This window comes from Chionomys nivalis, chromosome 2 (assembly GCF_950005125.1).
Source record: "Chionomys nivalis chromosome 2, mChiNiv1.1, whole genome shotgun sequence".
In the NCBI taxonomy this organism is placed as follows: domain Eukaryota; kingdom Metazoa; phylum Chordata; class Mammalia; order Rodentia; family Cricetidae; genus Chionomys; species Chionomys nivalis.
Window position 1 is genome coordinate 115,885,886 of NC_080087.1, and position 19,873 is coordinate 115,905,758.

Here is a 19,873-nt window from a genome sequence, read left to right on the forward strand (position 1 = left end):
CTGAGCTGGCTTGAAGGCACATGGGAGAGAGAGAGAGAGAGAGAGAGAGAGAGAGAGAGAGAGAGAGAGAGAACCAATGCCCCAAGAATTCTTGCTTTGAGAGTAGGTAGGAGTGTGAGGTTGATTGAACTGAGGGGGCTGAGCACCTTTCTCTGAGTTAGTGTTGAGTCATTCAGTTATTCACTTGGGACTTTGTTGTTAGAATGTGATTTTTCCAAGCAATATCTTACTTCCAACTACACACACACACACACATGCACACACACACATGCACACACACACACGCACACACGCGCACGCACACGCACACACGCACACACGCACACACACACGCACACGCACAGTGGGTTAGACTTCACAAATATTCTTGCAGTTCTAGAGACTGGAACTCAAGTTTCCCTCTCACCTGTATAGCTGCCTTCTTTCTGTGTCTTCTGTGGCCCCTTTACCTTTTGTATGTAAAGTCAGAAAGACAAATCTCAGTGTTTCTTCCTGTTGTAAGAATACCTTTCTTAGAGGATTAGGGCCCCTCAATTATGATGCCACTTAACCTTTAACTACTGCTTAAATACCCTCTTCTCGAAGTGTGGCCATGTGGTGGGGAGTCCATCTTCATCATGAAAGTTTGCCCAATAATCTAAAATCTCAGCATTCCCATGCATTTTCTATTATTGAGGAAAATCTACTCATAACTCATTACAGTTGAAATAATAAAGCTCACACAGAGCAAAGCAGTGAAGGCTATGTCACCAGGATGTCCAGAAAATGCCAAAACTCCTCTCATCCTACCCCAAACCTTTCCATGATCAGTCCTAGTTTTCAGTACAGCAGAAGACTCCCAGTCCCCAGCTTCAGGTCTACATTGATTATCAGGAAAAGGCATAAAGCACAAAATGTTTGGGAAGACAAAGAAGCCATACTTCACCCTCATCCTGCAAACTACCTCCTATTCAGAATGCTCAGGCTAGATTTAGATATGTGGCAAGATAGATGAGATGTATAGATTTAAACATACAACTCTTACATAATTTAACAAAGCTAGGGCACGCCAATACTTTCATTTGGCATTATTTATTTAAATTAAATGTGTTTCCTTTCCTATTAAAGAAGAAAAAAGACCTTTGGATACATTTCCCTAGTGGTAGAAATATCTGCTCCTAAAGGAAATTTTAGGACAGAAAAAACTTAGACAACTACTCTGAAAACTTCATCCACCTGTCAGGATGTACACTTCCCAGTCAATGAGCAGCTTTGGGAGTCAAGAGCAGGCACCCTTCAGGTAAAATGGGCTATTTGGGAAGTGACTTCCTATCCTGTCCCTTAATTCTCTCCTCTTTTCTTCTTATTCTTCTTCCTCCTCTTCTTTCTCTCTTCTCTTCTTCCCCTCCTCCTCTTCTTGCTATCTTTGCTCACTTTCCTTTTACTTCCTGTGATACCTTTCTGCCTGGGGTACAGTAACTTGGTAATGACATCTTCCTTCCTCCTTCCTTTTGTCTCCTTTAGAAATGAAAGTTAATCCACATCTACACAACATGGCTTTCCCAAGCCTTCCCTAGCCCCCATGCATGGTTTAAAATTTTATAATGTATCGGCACACAGAATGTCTTAAACACTCAAAAACTTGCTCCCAACACTTTGAGAGGCTTAGCAATGCACATTGTTAATGACAATATCACATTAGAAAAAGAAATCAAAATATCTCCTACTGGGTTTGTATTTAGTCAGTGTCTAATGAAATTATAAGCTAATGTCCACCTAGGAAAAGGACATAGATGAAAGCAAAGGAAAAGTTCCATAAGTTATATACAGATTTGATCATATTTGAAGCCAAATTAATGATTCATATGAAAAACATCAGACTCTTGATGAAAGTTATACAGCTTATTTTAAAACATTTCCTTTCTGCCAATGTACATTCTATGTTGATATGAGGGAGTGCTTCTTTAAGATTTCTATGTTCCCTAGTCAGACACACCCATGGCCTCCATATAACCTTAGTGCTCAGAATCTAGCCTCTTTGTTATTGTTTTGCTGTCAATTTTTCATAAAAGCTGTCAAACAAGTCTGATTCCCATTTCTCACTTTTCATCTGTTTTGTTCCCCGTCCAGTGGGTAACTGTTTTATACACTGAATTCAAAAGGAACTCGTCTTTGGGTATTCTCTTAAAATAGATATTTGGAGTCAGAAGGAAAGAATGAAGGAGTGAGAAAGAAAGACGGGGGAGGGTAGTGCAAGCCCCTCCCTAGCAGCCCGTCAATCATAGGGGCAGATTCCTCAGAGGCAAAGAGAGGATCGATGTAAACAGGCTTCTAATAGCTAGAAAGCATCCATGTATTTCCCTAAAGACCATGCCATCTGCCAAAACATCTGATTCCAAACACCACCCCAGAGTGTTAGCCAGACTTAGAGAGAGGTGACCAGAAGGAATTTCAGGAGACAAGTGTGCCTTTGGACCCCCAGTGCGTGTGACTGAGCTAGGATTCTTCCCCTCTCCATTGTCTGCCTGGAGCTGGAGGTACGTGCTCATGGGCAGAGGATCATTACCATGTAGAGGATTGGAGGGAGAGCTACTATGAGACTGCAGGGAGGTGGGTAGAGTGAGCACCACATTCATAGAGCCCAGAGGCGTAGCCATGTTTCAAAGGGTACACGCACAAACACGGGCTCACACTTGGCACTCCGCTTGCATATTCAATACACTTGAGCCAGATGATCTCAACTGTGGCCTCTTGTCAGTAAGTGCCCCAGTCGTCTGAAGTGCAATGGTTTAGATGAGAGAGCAGGGAAGTTGACAAAAGTCCAGAGGAAGTTAAGGACTTGCCAGCACCGCTAGCATTTTTTTCTTCTTTCTCTGGCAGCACTAAAATATGTTTGCTCAAAACAGACCAAGATGAAAACTATTGGCAGTCAGTACTTCTTAAAAGAGGAGGGGAAAGAGTGAAGAGAAACATGTTTTATTTCTCTGGCAGACATACCAATTAAAATGATACTGTGTTGTGATAGATTACTGAGTAATTAATGCCTAACTGAGCATTTTGCTATATGCTTCTACGAAAGTGACTTAAGTGTGGCTGAGTCAACCTCACCTTACAGTAGAACGAACCTTTGCTAAGCAGCATACAGTCGCATTCTGGACACAAGGAACCCCAAAACTAAATAGAATGTTGTTTTGTTTTGATTTTTTTCTTTAAATCTCTGAGAGTTGGGCTGAAAGAATTAGCTTGGCAAGAAGATCCCAACATTGGAAATCCTCCTGGGGATTTCATGCTTTCCTCGTTTGTAAGCAAAATCCATTTTCCATGAGATATTTTTAGCTCTTGTATCCCCTGCTGTCCTATTAGCTTTCAGTATACCATTAGATCTTGAGGCCATTCCAGATGGGTCATGTGATTTCTAAGCATCCCTTTACGGTTCCCTTCTAAGTGACTAGTCTTACAGAAGTCAGAGAATACTAGACCCTTAACTACCAAAGACCTCAGTGTGTTGTTATGAAGCCTTGGTGCTTACTGATAGGATGTTAAAATGTTTTCCAGCTGCCTCTAAGAGGTCAGCTTGGCAGAGTGCACTGGGTGACCTCAGATAGAGAGAGGTTTTCAGCCCTGCAAACCGCCTATGTAAATATAAAAATGTATTAGGCTGCAGAACTGTGTGTGGGGGAACAGAACAGCCACACCATTGAGAAGAAATCACGCTGAACACTGGCATCTCTCACATGGTCTGTTATCGCATGCATACTTTTGATAAACTGTCTTGATTCAGGGTACTCTACATTTCTGGTGCCAATTTCTCTTCTGGAATTTATGCAAAGTAAAACCCCGATGACTTAACATCATAACCAGAAAAACTTCCTTCTGATAGTGTTTACATATTTTAGAACTATTGTTTGTCAGTCAATACACCTCCTTTGCCTTGGGAGGAGAAAAGTTAACATGAAGTCTGATTTTTAGTTGTTTAATTTGAAGAATGATTTATGGTGTGTGTGTGTGTGTGTGTGTGTGAGAGAGAGAGAGAGAGAGAGAGAGAGAGAGAGAGAGAGAGAGAGAGAGGCAGACAGAGACAGAGAGACAGAGAGAAATGTATTTACCCAAAATTCTGAAGCAAGAATCCAAGACAGTCCCTGTAATGAACAAAAAGCATGCCTTTGAAATGCGCTGAGAAATCCTTTCTAGTTGAAACGCTCTGATGTTGTTGAGTGTGTTCAGTTTCCGTGGATCAAATCTTCCCCATCTCTGCATCCAAGCTATTTGGCCGTGATCAGATGATCATAGCTCAAGGAAGTGATTGGAGGGCGAGCCGGCTGCAGCTGCCGTGTAGGCTTGTGCTCAGGGACAAGGAGGCACTGTTTTTCAAACATAGCATCAACATAGAAGTTATTCTGTAGGCTCCAGGATGCAGCGATGGGCTGCACTGCCAGCATTGTTCTGCTTCAAGCTTTTCGCTCTGTGGTCCAGAGGAGCTGTCCACACATTTGCAGAAGACGCCAGGAGGAACCATCCCATGAAATCGTGCCTCTCGAAAGTGACGATGAAATGAGTAGACCCAGAACCCTCATAATGGTACTGTATGTTTGGCAAACAGACTCTCTTGTCTGAACTGCTATTATGGAGATAGACACTGCAATTTGGGAGGGTTTGGTGTTTTGGCTTCAGACCAAGATATGTATGACCTAGAGTTTGCTACCTTGTCGCTGTTTCGGGGGAAAGCATCTCTCGGTAGCATTGCTATCATTAAGAGAACAGATTTTCTTTTTAGATCTGTCATTTAAATGTGTGGTGTGTGTCTGTGAAATCCTCTGCTTCCTAGCATTTATATGATGTTAACTCTGCAGCATGGAAAGAAAAAAAAAAAGAACAAAAAGAAATTTGACATTTAGTTTCAGTGGTTTCTGTTGTAAGTCTTAATTTGGAAGAAGAGCCCAGATGGTGGGTTTCTTTGTGTATTGCCTATAAACAATCATGTTTTGTAGATGCTGGTAGTTAGATATCTAACTTCAGGAGATCTGGGGTTATTTTTCTGTCCTTTTCCTGACTCTGAAACGGAAATGCTTTTTCAAAACGCTTAGTTAACTTTGGCACAAAACCAGAGTAACGTATTAAGAGTTATGTGGAATGCATGATATTTTCATTTAAAAGTTGCTTCTTACCAATTGTAAAATTCTATAATTTTTAAATTTGTGCTTTTATTGTATCAGTGTTGCTCTTCTGTGCTTCTGTTTAAGCAGCGAGGATGAAGTGAAGAATTCATTCTAACTTTAAGATTTGGGGAAGGGATCTGTTTAATCATTGGAATCCCCGTCAGGGTATAAATGGTGTGCTCCAGTTTCCAAAACTGGGGATGTGTTGAAGTCAGGGTGCTTTCAACTCAATATTTTTTTTAGACTTTGGTGTTCAAGGATATAGTAAATAATGAATGAAAAATACCTGTTGCATTAACAGTTTTTAAATGAAAGTCATTTGGTCCTGGATGTGCCTCTGAGTGACAGGTGAACATAGTGTAACTTTCTATACCTTCTCTTTTGACAAATCAAGGATTGAGCTTTCACAAAGCAATATTGCTCTTGAATTGAGGGCTATGACTGTCTCTTCACAGAAGCAAAATGATTTCACACTTATTAACCCTGTAAACTTAAAGGGGGTTGACATTGCTCAAAGGTCAAAAAACCCTATTTTCTAACTTTTATTAATAGTATCAACATATCCATAGACTGTACACAGATGCATGTGTTACTGACACCAATAGTTTTTTCTAATTAGATTATAATTTTTTTCAAAATAAGCAAAATATTTTTAAGTATTCAATAGCTGTTTACTATTTTCTACGTATCCTTTTGGTTTATCTAGTTCTTTTACCAAAATTAAATGGAATGATAAAGAATTCACCATGGGTAGAACTAACTCATCCCTGTATTTTAGATTTATAATGTTTCATCTTACATGAAACCACTTTTTCCTACAAATACTTTTTTGTTGTATCTCTATCTATCTCTGTGTGTGAGTGTGTGCACGCACGTGTGTGTGTGTGTGTGTGTGTGCATGCATACATGTGTGTTTGGGATTGCAAATGAATGTTTTATCATGTTTTTTAATTGAGTAACTTTAAGGCAAATGAAAAGTCCTAAACTCAGGAAACAAAAAGAATACACCATGTCATGATAATATACTATACATTTAAAAATCTAAAAGAAAGAATTTTGAATGCTATTTCACCACAAGTAAAGGACAGGAGCTTGAGGAAATAAATGCTTACGCTGATCTAGACATGATGCAGTGAATATGTAGATTGAAATACTGCACCCCATAAATGTACACAACTGTCATGCGTCAATTAGAAAGTTGAACATGTTTAGCAAGAACTTACTGATGGCCAATTAGAGGTTCAGAAGACTGGATGTCTTGTTCATGTCCTAGAACTGCTAAGTGTCCTGTCTGCAGACCACAGGGCCCACTGATTCCAAAAGCCATTGCACTTTCCACCCTGATTCCTCCTCAAAGAGAATAAGGATGACACTGACAAACTCACTGAGTTTTTATGAGAAACTCTTGAGCCACTTAGAGGAACATATGCTGGTACAAAGTCACTGTGGTCCTTGGAAATATCCTCTAGGGCAGCTGCGGGATTCACACATGCAGCGCCATGAAGAAATGCACCAGGAATCTCTGCCCTGGCTGCAAAGTGTGAAGGTCGTGGTACATTTCAGGAGACTTTTTGAAATGGATGTGTTGTATTAAGGCTGCACTATTTAGTGAACAGATTTGTTAATGGGAGCATTGCCCACCTTCCAAGGTGTTGCTTTGACAGTGTTTGCTTGTTTCCACTTCATATGGAGGCTCCTATGTGTGTAGATCCTAGATCTCTGGACTCCAGTAATTTTATATGAGAAGGCCTGGTGGGGCTGCTGGGAATCTGTGCTTTCGGCAAGAAATTCTGATTTATCCTACTAGAGCAGTGGTTCTCAACCTTCCCAGTGCTGCAGACCCTTTAAGACACTTCCTCACATGGCGATGACCCCCCAATCATAAAATTATTTTTGTTGCTACTTCAAAACTTTAATTTCACTACTGTTATGAATCATAATGTAAATATCTGATATTCAGGACATCTGATATGCAACCCCCGTGAGAAGGTCATTTGGTCCCTGAAGGGGTCATGACCCTCTCGTTGAGAACCAGTGCAATAGAGGCTGACCTAGGATGTCCCTATGAAGAGCCTGGCTCAATTTTGAACCCTCCACCTTGCTCTCGTTCAATCTGATGAATCTGAATTTTGACTCATGCATTTGAGAGTTTCTAGAAAATAGTAACAGAGTCTGTGGCTACAGAGGGCAAGCTTAGGAGCTGTGACAACATTAGCAGTCAGAAAGCTATTGCAGTGGTACCAACTAAAGTCCAGTATGCCTTTCTCCTGGGTTAGTGAGAAGTGTTTGGATTCTGGATACATGTTGATAGCAAAACAACTAGGTTTTGCATAAGTTACTTACAAGGTGTGGGGAAAAGAAAGCAGTGTGGGTTTACTGTGCACATCTCTTTAAAGGGTTATTTATTTTTTATCATATGTGTGTGAGTGTTTGGCCTACATGTATGCCAATGTAGCTTGGTGTCCACAGAAGGCATCCAGTCTTGTGGAACTTGGGGGTTGTGAACCACTAGACCTAGCTCTTGGAAACTGATCCCAGGACCTCTGCAAGAGCAGCAAGCACCCTTAACTGCTGAGAGATCCCCTCATCCCCTGCTGTTAAGTTTTTACCTGGATATTCAGAACCAAATTGTTCTTTAGTAGGAAAGTATATGAGAACAGGAGCATAGGGGCGTGGTCCTGCCCATTATAAAGGTACCGAGTTCTCAGTGCTTTGTAGATCTATGCTGGCAATGTCAAGTAGAAAGCTAGATGTGTAACTCTGGAACTTTAAGGAAGTGTGTCAGGAGGAGTAAAGCCTGACCCAATGTGAATACCAATAAATGATTGATGAACGGACAAGCGGTCACTTTTCTAATGCACTGTATTATGTATGATGTGTAAGTCTATTTCACAGCTAAGCACATATTGCCTTCTAACCTGTCTTGAACTGAAATTTTAATTGCTATTTTGCTGTTTATATGTTTTTCTTTGAACACTGGTATACAGGAAATAGGTAGGGATTAAGTCTTTTGTTTATTTGTTTATTTGTTTTACTTTTTGATTTTTATCTTTTTGGTGCCTCATTGGTACCCAGAACAACATCTTTTATCCTTTTATAGACTATAATTGAGTAAGGACCTCTGGACTGGCACCTTAGAACAATTAACACCAAGATAAAACACTTGGTTAACTCCTAACTCTTAGTTAAATTGCACAGGAATGAACTGAGAAGGGAGATGCATGCGAAGGTTGAACACTGATGTCCTGCAGATGTGGTGTTACCACTGAGAACGTGATACGGGGATCTATCTTATAGAATTTCATTTGAGTGTTCTCAGTCAGATATCAGCTTGGGCTTTATGATTGAAGTTTGGGTGTATAGTCCAAACTAAACAGATTTGTTAAACATGAACATGAAAGATTTATTTAGTCATTTTGCCATTTATATGGGATGCATAAATCCTGACAGCTCAGACTATTAGAATTCAGTGAAGATAAACTGATAAAACGTTAAGACAGTTATTCAAAGTATGACGTATGTTCCTGTGGGTGTGAGGTATGTTCTTGGGGACATGAAGACAGAAGTTAACCTTAGCTTTCATTCCTTAGGACATTTTTGATCTTATTTTTTGGGACAGTCTTTCTCAGTTGTCTGGAAGTTGCTCATTGTGCTAAGCTGGCTGACTAGCAAGTCCGAGTGATCTGCCTAGCCAGTACTGGGGTTTCAGATGGGTACCACCATAGCTTTTTTTCTATTTTATTGAGCTATACATTTTTCTCTGCTCTTCTCCCTGCCTCTCCACTCCCCTTCAACCCTCTCCCATGATCCCCATGCCCCCAATTTACTCAGGACATCTTGTCATCATAGCTTTTTGATGTGGAGTCCAGAGCTTAAACTTGGGTCTTTATGCTACAGCAACCACATCACTAATTCAACTCTCAGCCACCCAAAATATTTATAAATTGTTTGTTTTATCCCACCTACAGTATGTTTTGATAAAGTTTTCAGATAGCAAATTTAATTTATAAAGGTATGTTTTCTGGTTAACTCCTGTAATTTCGTATGTCTTATATTCACTGCTCACCCCAGAGGTTTTCTCCATTTTTAACTCTTTTATACCCAATCTCAAATCAAGAATGATTATCCACTGATACATGAGGAGACTGTGGAACAACTGTCAGGTAGGCTTTTATCTCCCTCTGGCTATATAATGAATTCCTCCATACCAGAGTTGCAGGTCTCAACTAGAAAGTGAAACATTTTCAAAGTTTATCAACATTTTGTGATGATTCTGAAACAGTAGAAACCATTAATTTTAATCTTGGGGATAACAAGGATATAGTGTATACATAAAGCCAAATTTGGCTCTGTCATTAATATTGCTCAAAGGCCAAGAGATATAACAATAGTCTAAACCCATGGTAAGTCTGTGAGGTGAAGTCACTGCCAGTCAACAATGCACATGTATATGATAAAATTAACATGCTGATTGACTCTCAGTTACAATTGCTGCCCCAAGACCTGCATCGTAAGCTATCCTTTGATACCGTCGGGTTTTCTACAGTCAACACTGTTGTGAACTATACAGCATTTATGTCAAATATTACCTTTAGTAGTAAATATGGATGACTTTCACTATTTAAAATAAAAGAAAATGACAAAATCAAAAAAAAAACTGAAAGGAAGAAAGAGAAAATTCCAGAGAGACACAGAGAAGATACATGGCCCACCAAGTCTACAATCTTAAAACACTATAGTGACAGAAAATTTGCTAACCCTTGTCTGGTAAATGACAAAGCTTCCATCATTGGGGAATCTTCTTTTTCCTTCATTTTGACTACTTCTGTAGTATATTGTATTATCTAGTTGATCGAAAGGACTTTGGATTTTCTTCTGGGTGTCTCTTGTTTACCTCAATGTCTAAGGGGTTAGTGTGATTGTATAGTGACTTCTAGATTTAGAGTCAGAAGAATGAAGGCCAGAATCTCAAATTATCTTATTTAATGAAAACCCAGATGACCTGGTCATGCTGGTTTGACATAGGGGAAGATTTCTCTTATCAATTAGCGAACCAGAATCTTTACCTTATAGAATCACACTGTATACTAATCAGTATCTGTGTTAGTTGCTATTCTTAGCTCTATGACAAAATGCCTATAAAAGCAATCTAAGTGAGAAAATATTTCTTCTTGGCTTATAGCTTGGGGAGACGTCACTCCACCATAACAGAGAAGGTGTAGAAATGCTCATGGTGAGGTAAACCTATGGCAGAGACTTCTCGCACTTCAAGGGCAGGAGGTAGTATGAGCAAGAGTAGAGCCATAACCTTCAAAGGCCTGTCCCTCCTTACCTACTTTCTCCAACAAAGGACCACGTCTTAAATACTCCTTAGCCTTTAAATCAGTACTACAGGGTGAGGGCCTAGAGTGCAAACTGTGAGCTTGTGGGAGACATTTCAGAGTCAACTCCAGCAGTGTCACTCAGGGTGGAAAACTGCAGTTGTGCAGGCTGGCTTAGTCTACACGAGATTTATGCTACCCACTGGGTAATTCATGCAGCAAAACAAGGAGGGTCATTTGCATCAGGACTTAATGCATTTCTTCCATATCCATTCTCAATGTCTGTTCCAGAGAATGTGGTCCAAAACCAGAGGCTAAGGAATGTGTTAGTATAGTCTGCTTGAGTTACACCCTGACCTCTGTCTTTAAATCTCCTTCCAAGGTGGAAGCACAATAATCCTTGCTTCTTGCTAAAATACTTTAAATACCAGGATAAGAAACAAGATGAGCCAGGTGGTGGTAGCACATGCCATTAATCACAGTACTCAGGAGGCCGAGACAGGCGGATCTCTGTTATTTTGAGGCCAGCCTGGTCTACAGAGCAAGTTATAAGACAGGTTCCAATGCTATGAAAAAACCCTATCTCAAAACAAAACAAAACAAAAAACTAAATAAATAAAACAAGATGAAGAAATAAAATCATTATTTATAAAAATAATAATTTCATTTCTCTGGGACTCATTTGTTTACATATATGCTTAGTGAACAAAATCAAGACCAACGAGGAGTTTGATACAGGAACGACTTCAGAGAAAATAAAATAATCTCCTTATATCTCTCTACTAAATAACCTAATAAAACTTTTGCAGAGGGAATTCTTCACATTCTTTGCCCAGTTGCATGTCTGTTGAATGGTTCTTTGAGGAAAAGGCTTTTAAGGTCTCTAAATCCCAAGTTAATGTTCTGCTCTGCTTTAGTGAGAATGTATTTGAATATACTGACTTAAGACTCCCTCAGGAAAGAAGTCCCATGTAAATAATGGAAACTGAGTTTAAATGGTGTGCCAAAGATAGTATAGCACAGAGCCTAAAAGCCCAGAGAATCTTTGGCAGTAAGTTTTGCATGTGACCTCATTTTCAACTGAATCACGAGGCCATAGAAAAGAGATAGATGCTTTCAAGGTCTTCTCCTTGGGTAGAAGAATTAATTGAATGTACTTGGATCTTAGCAATTAACAATACAAACCTTTCAGGAAAGGGATTACAGGACTCAGATAACATACGGAATTTGCTTGTTCAAATGATAGCTCACTGTTACAGTTTTCTAAATGGCACCAATTGAAAATGATAAGGAAAAAATAGTGTTTCAAAATTAAAATCTATAGTATGATAAATAACAGCAGAAAGTCATGGGTGTGTCGGGAGATGTGATAGCCAGTGATGTAAATCCAAACAAATGCACAGATTCAACTATATAGATTGATGTAGGTATAAACAAGTGTGTGTGTGTATGTGTGTGTGTAAAATATTCTACCTCAGTGAGTCAGTGATATAATGCTTTGGGAGAAGCCATGGTGTAAAGATTGTAAAGATTATATTATCAAATAGAAACATTTTGTTATATGTCTAGAAAAAGAATGAATTCAAATTATTGATACTAAAAATTTCTTAATTTTTGAAATATAATTAAATATATTTTATTAGTGTGTCATGATTCCTTTCAATGTTTCTTTGTTGTGTGGAAGAGTGGGTTTTACGCTCATTCCCTCAATTTTAGGATTCAATATGACCCAACCCTAAACCCTGATCTTTGGAAATAATAGGGATATAATTGAGAAACTGAAAAAAAAAAAAGGAGTGATACAATTGAAAATCAAATATGTCGTTTGCAAGTCAAATCTGAATGCAGCAGCTTGTCTTGCTTCTTCAGTGGGGTTTTCCTTAAAAGTCAATTTATTCTCTCAGGTTTTGTCTTCATGGAGCTGATTTGCTTAGTTAGGGACTACAGCTTAAGACTGCTGAAATTCCTGCTACTGTTTGAATCTGGGGTTTCCCCAAATACCTAGGTGTCACAAACTGGTGGTGAGTTTATGGCACTACCTGGAGGTGGTGAGACCTGTAAGAATTGAGGCCTAATGGAGGAGGCAAGATCAGTAAGATGCACCTGTGGAGGCACTGTTGGGAGGCCGGCCCCTCCTGTCACTTTGTTTTGCTTCTTGGATGTCAGAAGGTAGAGAGCTTCCTTCCTATGTACTCCCACCATGCTGTACTGCGTTGCTACAGGTCCAAATGCTATGAACTAATGAACCGTGAGCTTAAGTGTCAAAAATGGAACCCAAAACAGTCTTCCCTCCTCAGTAGAGGATCTCAGGTTGTCTTGTTACAGCAACAGAAAGCTGACTGCTACAATCCATTTCCTAAAATCATTTTTGTTTTATGCTTCACTTTTAAAGTTGCATTCACTCTGCCGGTGTTGAGTGTGTCACTGATTGTCTAAACAAAGGAATTCAGCACAGAGCTGGACCAAGCAGAAGACTGAGAGACAATATCATTTAGCATTCATCAGGCACAGGTGACAACAACCTGGCTACTCTAACCTTAAGCAGTATACAGTTTGAAGGCCAACACAGAGCTCAGATGGTTGAGGATCTTGATTGGTACTTCAGCGAGAGCTGCAGTACTACCTTAGTGATCTAACCTTCATGCATCCAGCCCCATCCAATGAAGTAGCCTTAGTTCAGAGACCCAGAGAATGGCAAGATGCTGAAGAAAAAAAGAACATCATCCATTAAAACAGGACATGAGCAAGCACCACGTGTCAGTCTTAGTTTCCATGGTGCTTCCTGAGTTAAAGGTCAGAGTGTGTAGTCTGAACCTTTCACCAAACCATCTGCTGACTGTGTGAGTCCTGTGTCAATTATTTCAATTATTTCTGTTGTAGTTGCCTTATCTGTGAAATGGACTAATGAATATACCCATTTGTATTCGTTTCCTATTGCTGCCATAATAAAATACGACAGAGTAGTTTTAAATGTCACATGTATTATCTTTCAATTAAAACAACACACATTTATTATCTCATATTTCTGGAGCAGAAATCTGATGCAGATCTCACTAGATGGAAATTGGTAAAGCTGCCTTTCCTGGAGGTTCTAGGAAAGAATTGGCTTTCTAGTCTTTTCCAGCTTCAAGAGGCCATCCACATTCATTGGAATGTGTGGTGGTTTGAGAATGGCTCCCATACTCTCATGTATTTAAGTGAATGTTTGCTCGCCAGTTGGTGGAACTATTTGGGAAGGATTAGGAGGACTTCGTTGGAGGAGGTGTGTCACTGGGGGTGTGAACTTTGAGATTTGAAAAGCCCACACAATTTTCAGTTAGCTCTCTCTCTCTCTCTCTATCTCTATCTCTCTCTCTCCCTCTCTCCCTCTCCCCCTCTCCCCCTCTCCCTCCCTCCCTCCCTCCCTCCCTCTCTCTCTCTCTCTCTCTCTCTTTCTCTCTCTCTCTCTCTCTCTTTCTCTCTCTCTCTGTTTTGTGGTTGTTGTCTCAGCATGTGAGCTCTCAGCTTTTAAAGCCAGTGGTGAAGCATCTTCCTATGGCTCTGGCGTCTGACTCTCAGCCTTCCCTCAGGACCCTGAAATTACCTGTGTAATTTGGGCTTTCCTCATCTGTAAATTAGTAACCTTATCTCCTCTTTTACAGTCTTAACTCCCTCATGTCATACAAATGATACATTGCTAAATTCCTAAGATTAGAATGTACACAATGCTCAAAAAAATCTATAATTCTCCCCGCCGTATTATCTCAGGAGGTTATTTCAAAGACCCAGTGGATGAATAAAAGTAGCACATCTATAATAAATCCTGATGATTAGGAAGAGTCCAGTAAATTTCAGTTATTTTATTGTTTTTTTACTGTCTTGATAAAATGCATTCATAAATTTCCTTTACTTTAGCATTACTTTGTGGAAAAGAATTGGATTGCTAAAAGGAAACTTAATTTGTGCTTCATGGAATATAAAAAGATGAGAAGACAAACAAATTTTTAATGTAGCCCTTTAATATTTATTTAATAGAATATTCATATGAATAGATTACTTAGAAAATATACGAGGGTGTTTGAGTTTCTTTTGTTTCAACAATCACTTACTTGTTCTTTGAAATTTATTTTTTTCACATTTTTAAATCACTTATTAAAGGAGTAGTTCTTCTTTTTTATTTTTAAATTACACAGAATTTAGACATAATAAGGACCAAAGATGCAATTGTAAGGACTGTTTAATCCTGGGAGATGTGGTGGAGGAAAAATAGGTCAAGTGACTGCCTAGCATCCTGCCACAATGCTGATGTAATGGCACAGGTTTATGATCCCAGTGTTAGTAGATCTCAGAGGCTTGCTGGTCAACAGCCTAATCAAAACAGTAAGCTCTGAGTTCAGTAAGACACCCTTTTTTCTTTGTTTTTCTTTTTTTTTTATTGATTTTTATTGAGCTCTACATTTTTCTTTACTCCCCTCCTTGCTTTTCCGCTCCCTGCTTCAACCCTCCCTCAAAGTCCACATGCTCCCAATTTACTCAGGAGATCTTGTCTTTTTCTACTTCCTATGTAGATTAGATCTATGTAAGTCTCTCTTAGAGTCCTCATTATTGTGTAAGTTCTCTGGGATTCTGGGATTGTGGTTTGTAGGCTGGTTTTCTTTGCTTTATATTTAAAACCCACCTATGAGTGAGTACATATGATAATTGTCTTTCTGTTTCTGAGATACCTCACTCAAGATGACATCCTCTTTCAAAAGATAAAGTGGAAAGTGATAGAGGAACATTTTCAATGCCAACTTCTGCACATGCACACAAATACACACACACACTCACACACACACACTGACCAGGACACTTAGGCATACATGTGTACATGCACACACAAAAATATCCAGCGTGCATTTATACTCATAGCACATTTCAATGTGAATTCTGTTATTATCACAAATGTTTGCTTGGTCTATAGAGGTCATAAAATTTATAATTTTTTTTTATTGAGAAAAAATTTTTCGCCTCCTCCCCGCCTCCCATTTCCCTCCCCCTCCTCCCGCCCCTCTCCCCCTCCCCCCACTCCTCTTCTCCTCCCTCTCCAGTCCCAGGAGCAGTCAGGGTTCCCTGCCCTGTGGAAAGTCCAAGGTCCTCCCCCCTTCATCCAGATCTAGGAAGGTGAACATCCAAACTGTCTAGGCTCCCACAAAGCCAGAACCTGAAGTAGGATTGAAACCCCATGCCATTGTCCTTGGCCTCTCGTCAGCTCTCATTGTCCGCCATGTTCAGAGAGTCCGGTTTTATCCCATGCTTTTTCAGTCACAGTCCAGCTGGCCTTGGTGAGCTCCCAATAGATCGGCCCCACTGTCTCAGTGGGTGGGTGCACCCCTCGTGGTCCTGACTTCATTGTACATGTTCTCCCTCCTTCTGCTCCTCATTAGGACCTTGGGAGCTCAGTCTGGTGCTCCAGTGTGGGTCTCTGTATCTATCTCCATCCATCACTAGATGAAGGTTCTTTATAAGTAACTTGGCCTTTTTCCTTTGCAGCTCTTAATATTCTTTCTTTGTTCTGTATGCTTTGTGTTTTGATTATTATATGGCGAGGGGATGTTTTTTTTTGATCCAGCCTATTCGGTGTTCTGTATGCTTCTTGAACCTTCGTAGGTATATCTTTCTTTAGGTTGGGAAAGTTTTCTTCTATAATTTTATTAAATATATTTTCTGTACCGTTGAGCTGCGCTTCTTCCCCTTCTTCTACTCCTATTATTCTTAGGTTTGGTCTTTTTATTGTGTCCCATATTTCCTGAATGTTTTGTGATGAGAGTTTGTTGGCCTTGCTGTTTTCTTTGATCAGCGTGTTTATTTTCTCTATGGTATCTTCAGAATCTGAGATTCTTTCTTCTATCTCTTGTATTCTGTTGGTTATGCTTGTTTCTGTAGTCTCTATTCATTTACCTAGATTTTCCATGTCCAGCCAGCCTTCTGTTTGTGTTTTCTTCTTTGCCTCCATTTCAGTTTTCAAGACTTGAACTGTTTCCATTATCTGTTTGATTGTTTTTCCTTGGTTTCCTAGGGTATCATTCACTGATTTACTCAATTCTTCAAACTTTCTGTTATACTTTTCATCCATTTCTATAAGGGCATTTTTTACATGCTGTTTAAGGGCGTCAATCACTTTCATAAAGTCAATTTTTTCTACTTTTTCATGATTAAGGTGTTCATGTCCTCCTGTTGTGAGGTCGCTGGGTTCTGGTGGTTTCATATTATTTTTCAGATTGTAGGGTGAATTCTTGCATTGGCACCTGCCCATCTCTTCCTCCGAATGCTCTCCTATAGATCTTCTTTTACAGGATCAGGTCTCCTTGCCTACTGTTGTACCTTCCCAGTGATGGTACTCCCCAGTGATGGTTCTCCTGGTGTTCCAGTGATGGCTCTCCTGGTGACAATATCAGATCTCCGTGCCCAATGATGGCTCTTCTGGTGCCAAGATTAGCTCTCCGTGCTCAATGATGGCTCTCCTGGTGCCGAGATCAGATCTCCGTGCCCAATGATGGCTCTCCTGGTACCGAGCTCAGATCTCCATGCTGGTTGGGTAGTTCATAAACAAAGCGCCTACCTTGCTTGGTGCAGGCAGGCCAGTGAAACAAAGGAACTCCCGCCCGCCTGTTTGCCCTGAGGATTCGCCCCCAGCGCCCAGACAGGCTGAGCTAGGTGGTGTTATGTGCCCAAAGAAGGAAGGGGGCAGAAGGAAGAAGGGTTCTGGATGCAAGCTGGGTGGGGTAGGAAGAGAGAGGCAGTCTGCAGGGAGTAGAGACTCTGCAGGGAGCCCAGGAGGGATGGGGGGTGGGTGTGAGGAACTTCTGAGTTCCCTGTCCGGGGCTGCTGCCGCGGGTCACAAACTCACCCCAATGATGGCTCTCCTGGTACCCTAAAATTTATAATTAAAAGAGTAAATTCCCACACTTTCTCTTTGAAATTTAAAGATTTTACAATAATTAGTTTATCAATTGTTAATGTTAAGTTACTTAAGTTGAAGTAAATTTAAGACAAATTCACCTACTGTTGAAGCACTTTTCATGCAGTCCTTGGCCACAGATAGTTCTTGCTGCTGTGTTAGACAGTGTAGGCACAGAAAGTAGTAAACTTGTCCAAAGTCATACATCTCTGGATTTTGTCACACTACTTTTGAACTAAGGGCAGTGCTTGTAGTCACACTACTGCACTATCATACGCTGTGTGTGATCTCCAGCAAAGACTGGCTTAACAGTGTTGGCTTCCTTGTCTATTCATGTGTTCATTTCTTTGATTAAAACAAAAACTAGACACAACAACAACAATTGGCCATTTTGCATCTTTAAATTATGTAGAGAGAGCATAAAGGAGAATAGGTCAACTGCTAATCTGAGTGTTTAAGGTGAATTAAAAATGTATCATTCTTCTCTTGTCCCTAGACTATTCTTCTAAAGTGGATAACTGGCAGCCGTATTGCATTGGCAAGTGGGCTATAACAAAAATAGATAGAAATAAGTGGTATGCAGGCTAGTGATGGAGACAGAAAGCATCCTGTGTAGACATTGGCCAGCATGTGTCTGCTACTTACCTTGTTTCTGGCAGCCCAGCCAACGCTACACCTTATTTCTACCTTCAGAGGATCATACCCAATCCTCACTTTCCACTGACCAGGACTCCTCTTCTACAGCCTGGCCAAATAGTGGTATTTTTACATGTCTACCTCCTTTCTCACTTCTAGGCTGGTTATATCCATTGCCCCCTCTTCTATTCCATGTCTCTATTATTTCAGGCCTGAATTTCTTGCTGCTGTATTGGGCATTGTAGGTACAATAAATTGAACTTGTGCAAAGCCATGCCTCTCTATTGGATTCTCATGGCTTTTGTACTCAGAATAGTTCTTGCAGTAGCACTGATACTCTACAGAGCCCTGTGTAAACCACACCTGACTCACCTATGAGCACAAGAGTGTACCATTATTCAGCATGGTTCCCAGTACTGCAAGATGCCTGAGGCTTCTCCTTAAGTTCACAAAAATCTCCAATAAAGACTGTATAGAGTAAGAAAATGCTGAGAATTTGAGGGTATAGATTTCAGTTGCCTTGGTGGAAAGGAAAGATCAAGACCAAGGAGATAAACTGGTATGCCAATGGTTTTTATAACAGTTGGTGCCAGAGTAAGTGCATTTGATCAGTTCTGGAAACCAAGAGACTCATATTCTTTTTAATATATTCTAGTCCCTGTCCTTTAGCTCAAAGACAGTGGACTGCAGCTCCAGAGTCTGTGTGTACTTTTAAATAGAATGACATTAATGCAAGCTGCAGAGTGTCATAGTAATAATAATTTCAGTAGCTAGGAAATACTCACCAGTTTTTATCATCTTAGGAATAAATCCATTTTGGGGGAATGAAAGTCAGTTCTGCCTTTCTATATGCAAGGGACTCCTGCTTCAAGTTAGTCTCTTGACTATTTCTCAAGGACTAAATAAAAAAAAATGTATTCAAGTTAATCTGTAGAAGTGAACAATGCCACTAACAGGGGCATCTAAGTTCCAGAAGACATGTGGGGACCCATGGGGACCATGACAGAGATGATGAAGGACTCAGAAGGTAAATTACTTTCTTGTCATTCTTCACATTAACTGCTTACAGGTCTCTTTTTAGAGAAAAGACATGCATCTCTGTGTCCTTATAGAACTCTGACTCTCAAAGTTCTGTGACAGAAACCAAATAGTCTAGTGACACGGCCAGCTTGGCTGCTGTTGATGAAATATGGGACTCTAGGGTAAATCTCTGAGTTCTCTGAACCTCTGTGTCCTGAATTGAGGCATAAAAATGACCATTCACGGTGCTGCTGCTGATGATGATAGGGATGTCTAGAATGAAAATACTCCCAAAACACTGTTTAGGTTGCCCAGAGACGATACTTCATTATATTCATAAAATGTGAATATCCACTGCTCTCCATCACTATAGACATTAAGATAATGAGCTTTGGAGGTAGAAGCATGATCTGGGTATTATTTGGGGATGGTTCTTGGGAGGTATTTTAGCATGTCATTTCCCATTGTTAGGGAAACTAGAATGTTGAGTTAGAGACTCAATAAGTAAACAAGTTATCCCCAAAAGAAGTTTCCTCAGTTAGAGTTTCTATAGCTGCGATAAAACACTATGACCAAAATTGGGGGGAAGCATTGGAGGGGGATGGTTGTTTGTCCTGTCCACCCAGAACAGAAATAATCACACAGAAACCATGTTATTTAAAGCACTGCTTGGTCCATTAGCTCTACCTTCTTATTGGCTAGCTATTACATATTAATTTAACCCATTTTTATTAATCTGATTTTTTTACCACATGGCTGTGGCTTACCAGCTAAAGTTCTGGTGTTTATCTCTGGCAGGGCTACATGGCTTCTCTCTCCATCTGCCTCCTTTCTCCCAGCAT

The 19,873-nt window shown here is 40.1% G+C and overlaps 1 protein-coding gene across 7 annotated transcripts in view; it reads left to right on the top strand.

The window, feature by feature from the left end:
- Dock10 (dedicator of cytokinesis 10) overlaps positions 1-19,873 on the top strand; it is a 255,903-nt gene that overhangs the window by 51,871 nt on the left and 184,159 nt on the right. For 4 of the 7 annotated variants that reach the window (XM_057761399.1, XM_057761400.1, XM_057761409.1 and 1 more), the window contains exon 1: positions 4,363-4,557. The exons of the other annotated variants lie outside the window; for them this stretch is intronic. In XM_057761399.1, coding sequence (XP_057617382.1) covers positions 4,399-4,557 — 159 coding nt within the window. In that variant the 5' untranslated portion in view covers positions 4,363-4,398. Of the gene's footprint in view, positions 1-4,362; positions 4,558-19,873 lie in introns of those variants that run through there. 7 annotated transcript variants of the gene reach the window in all.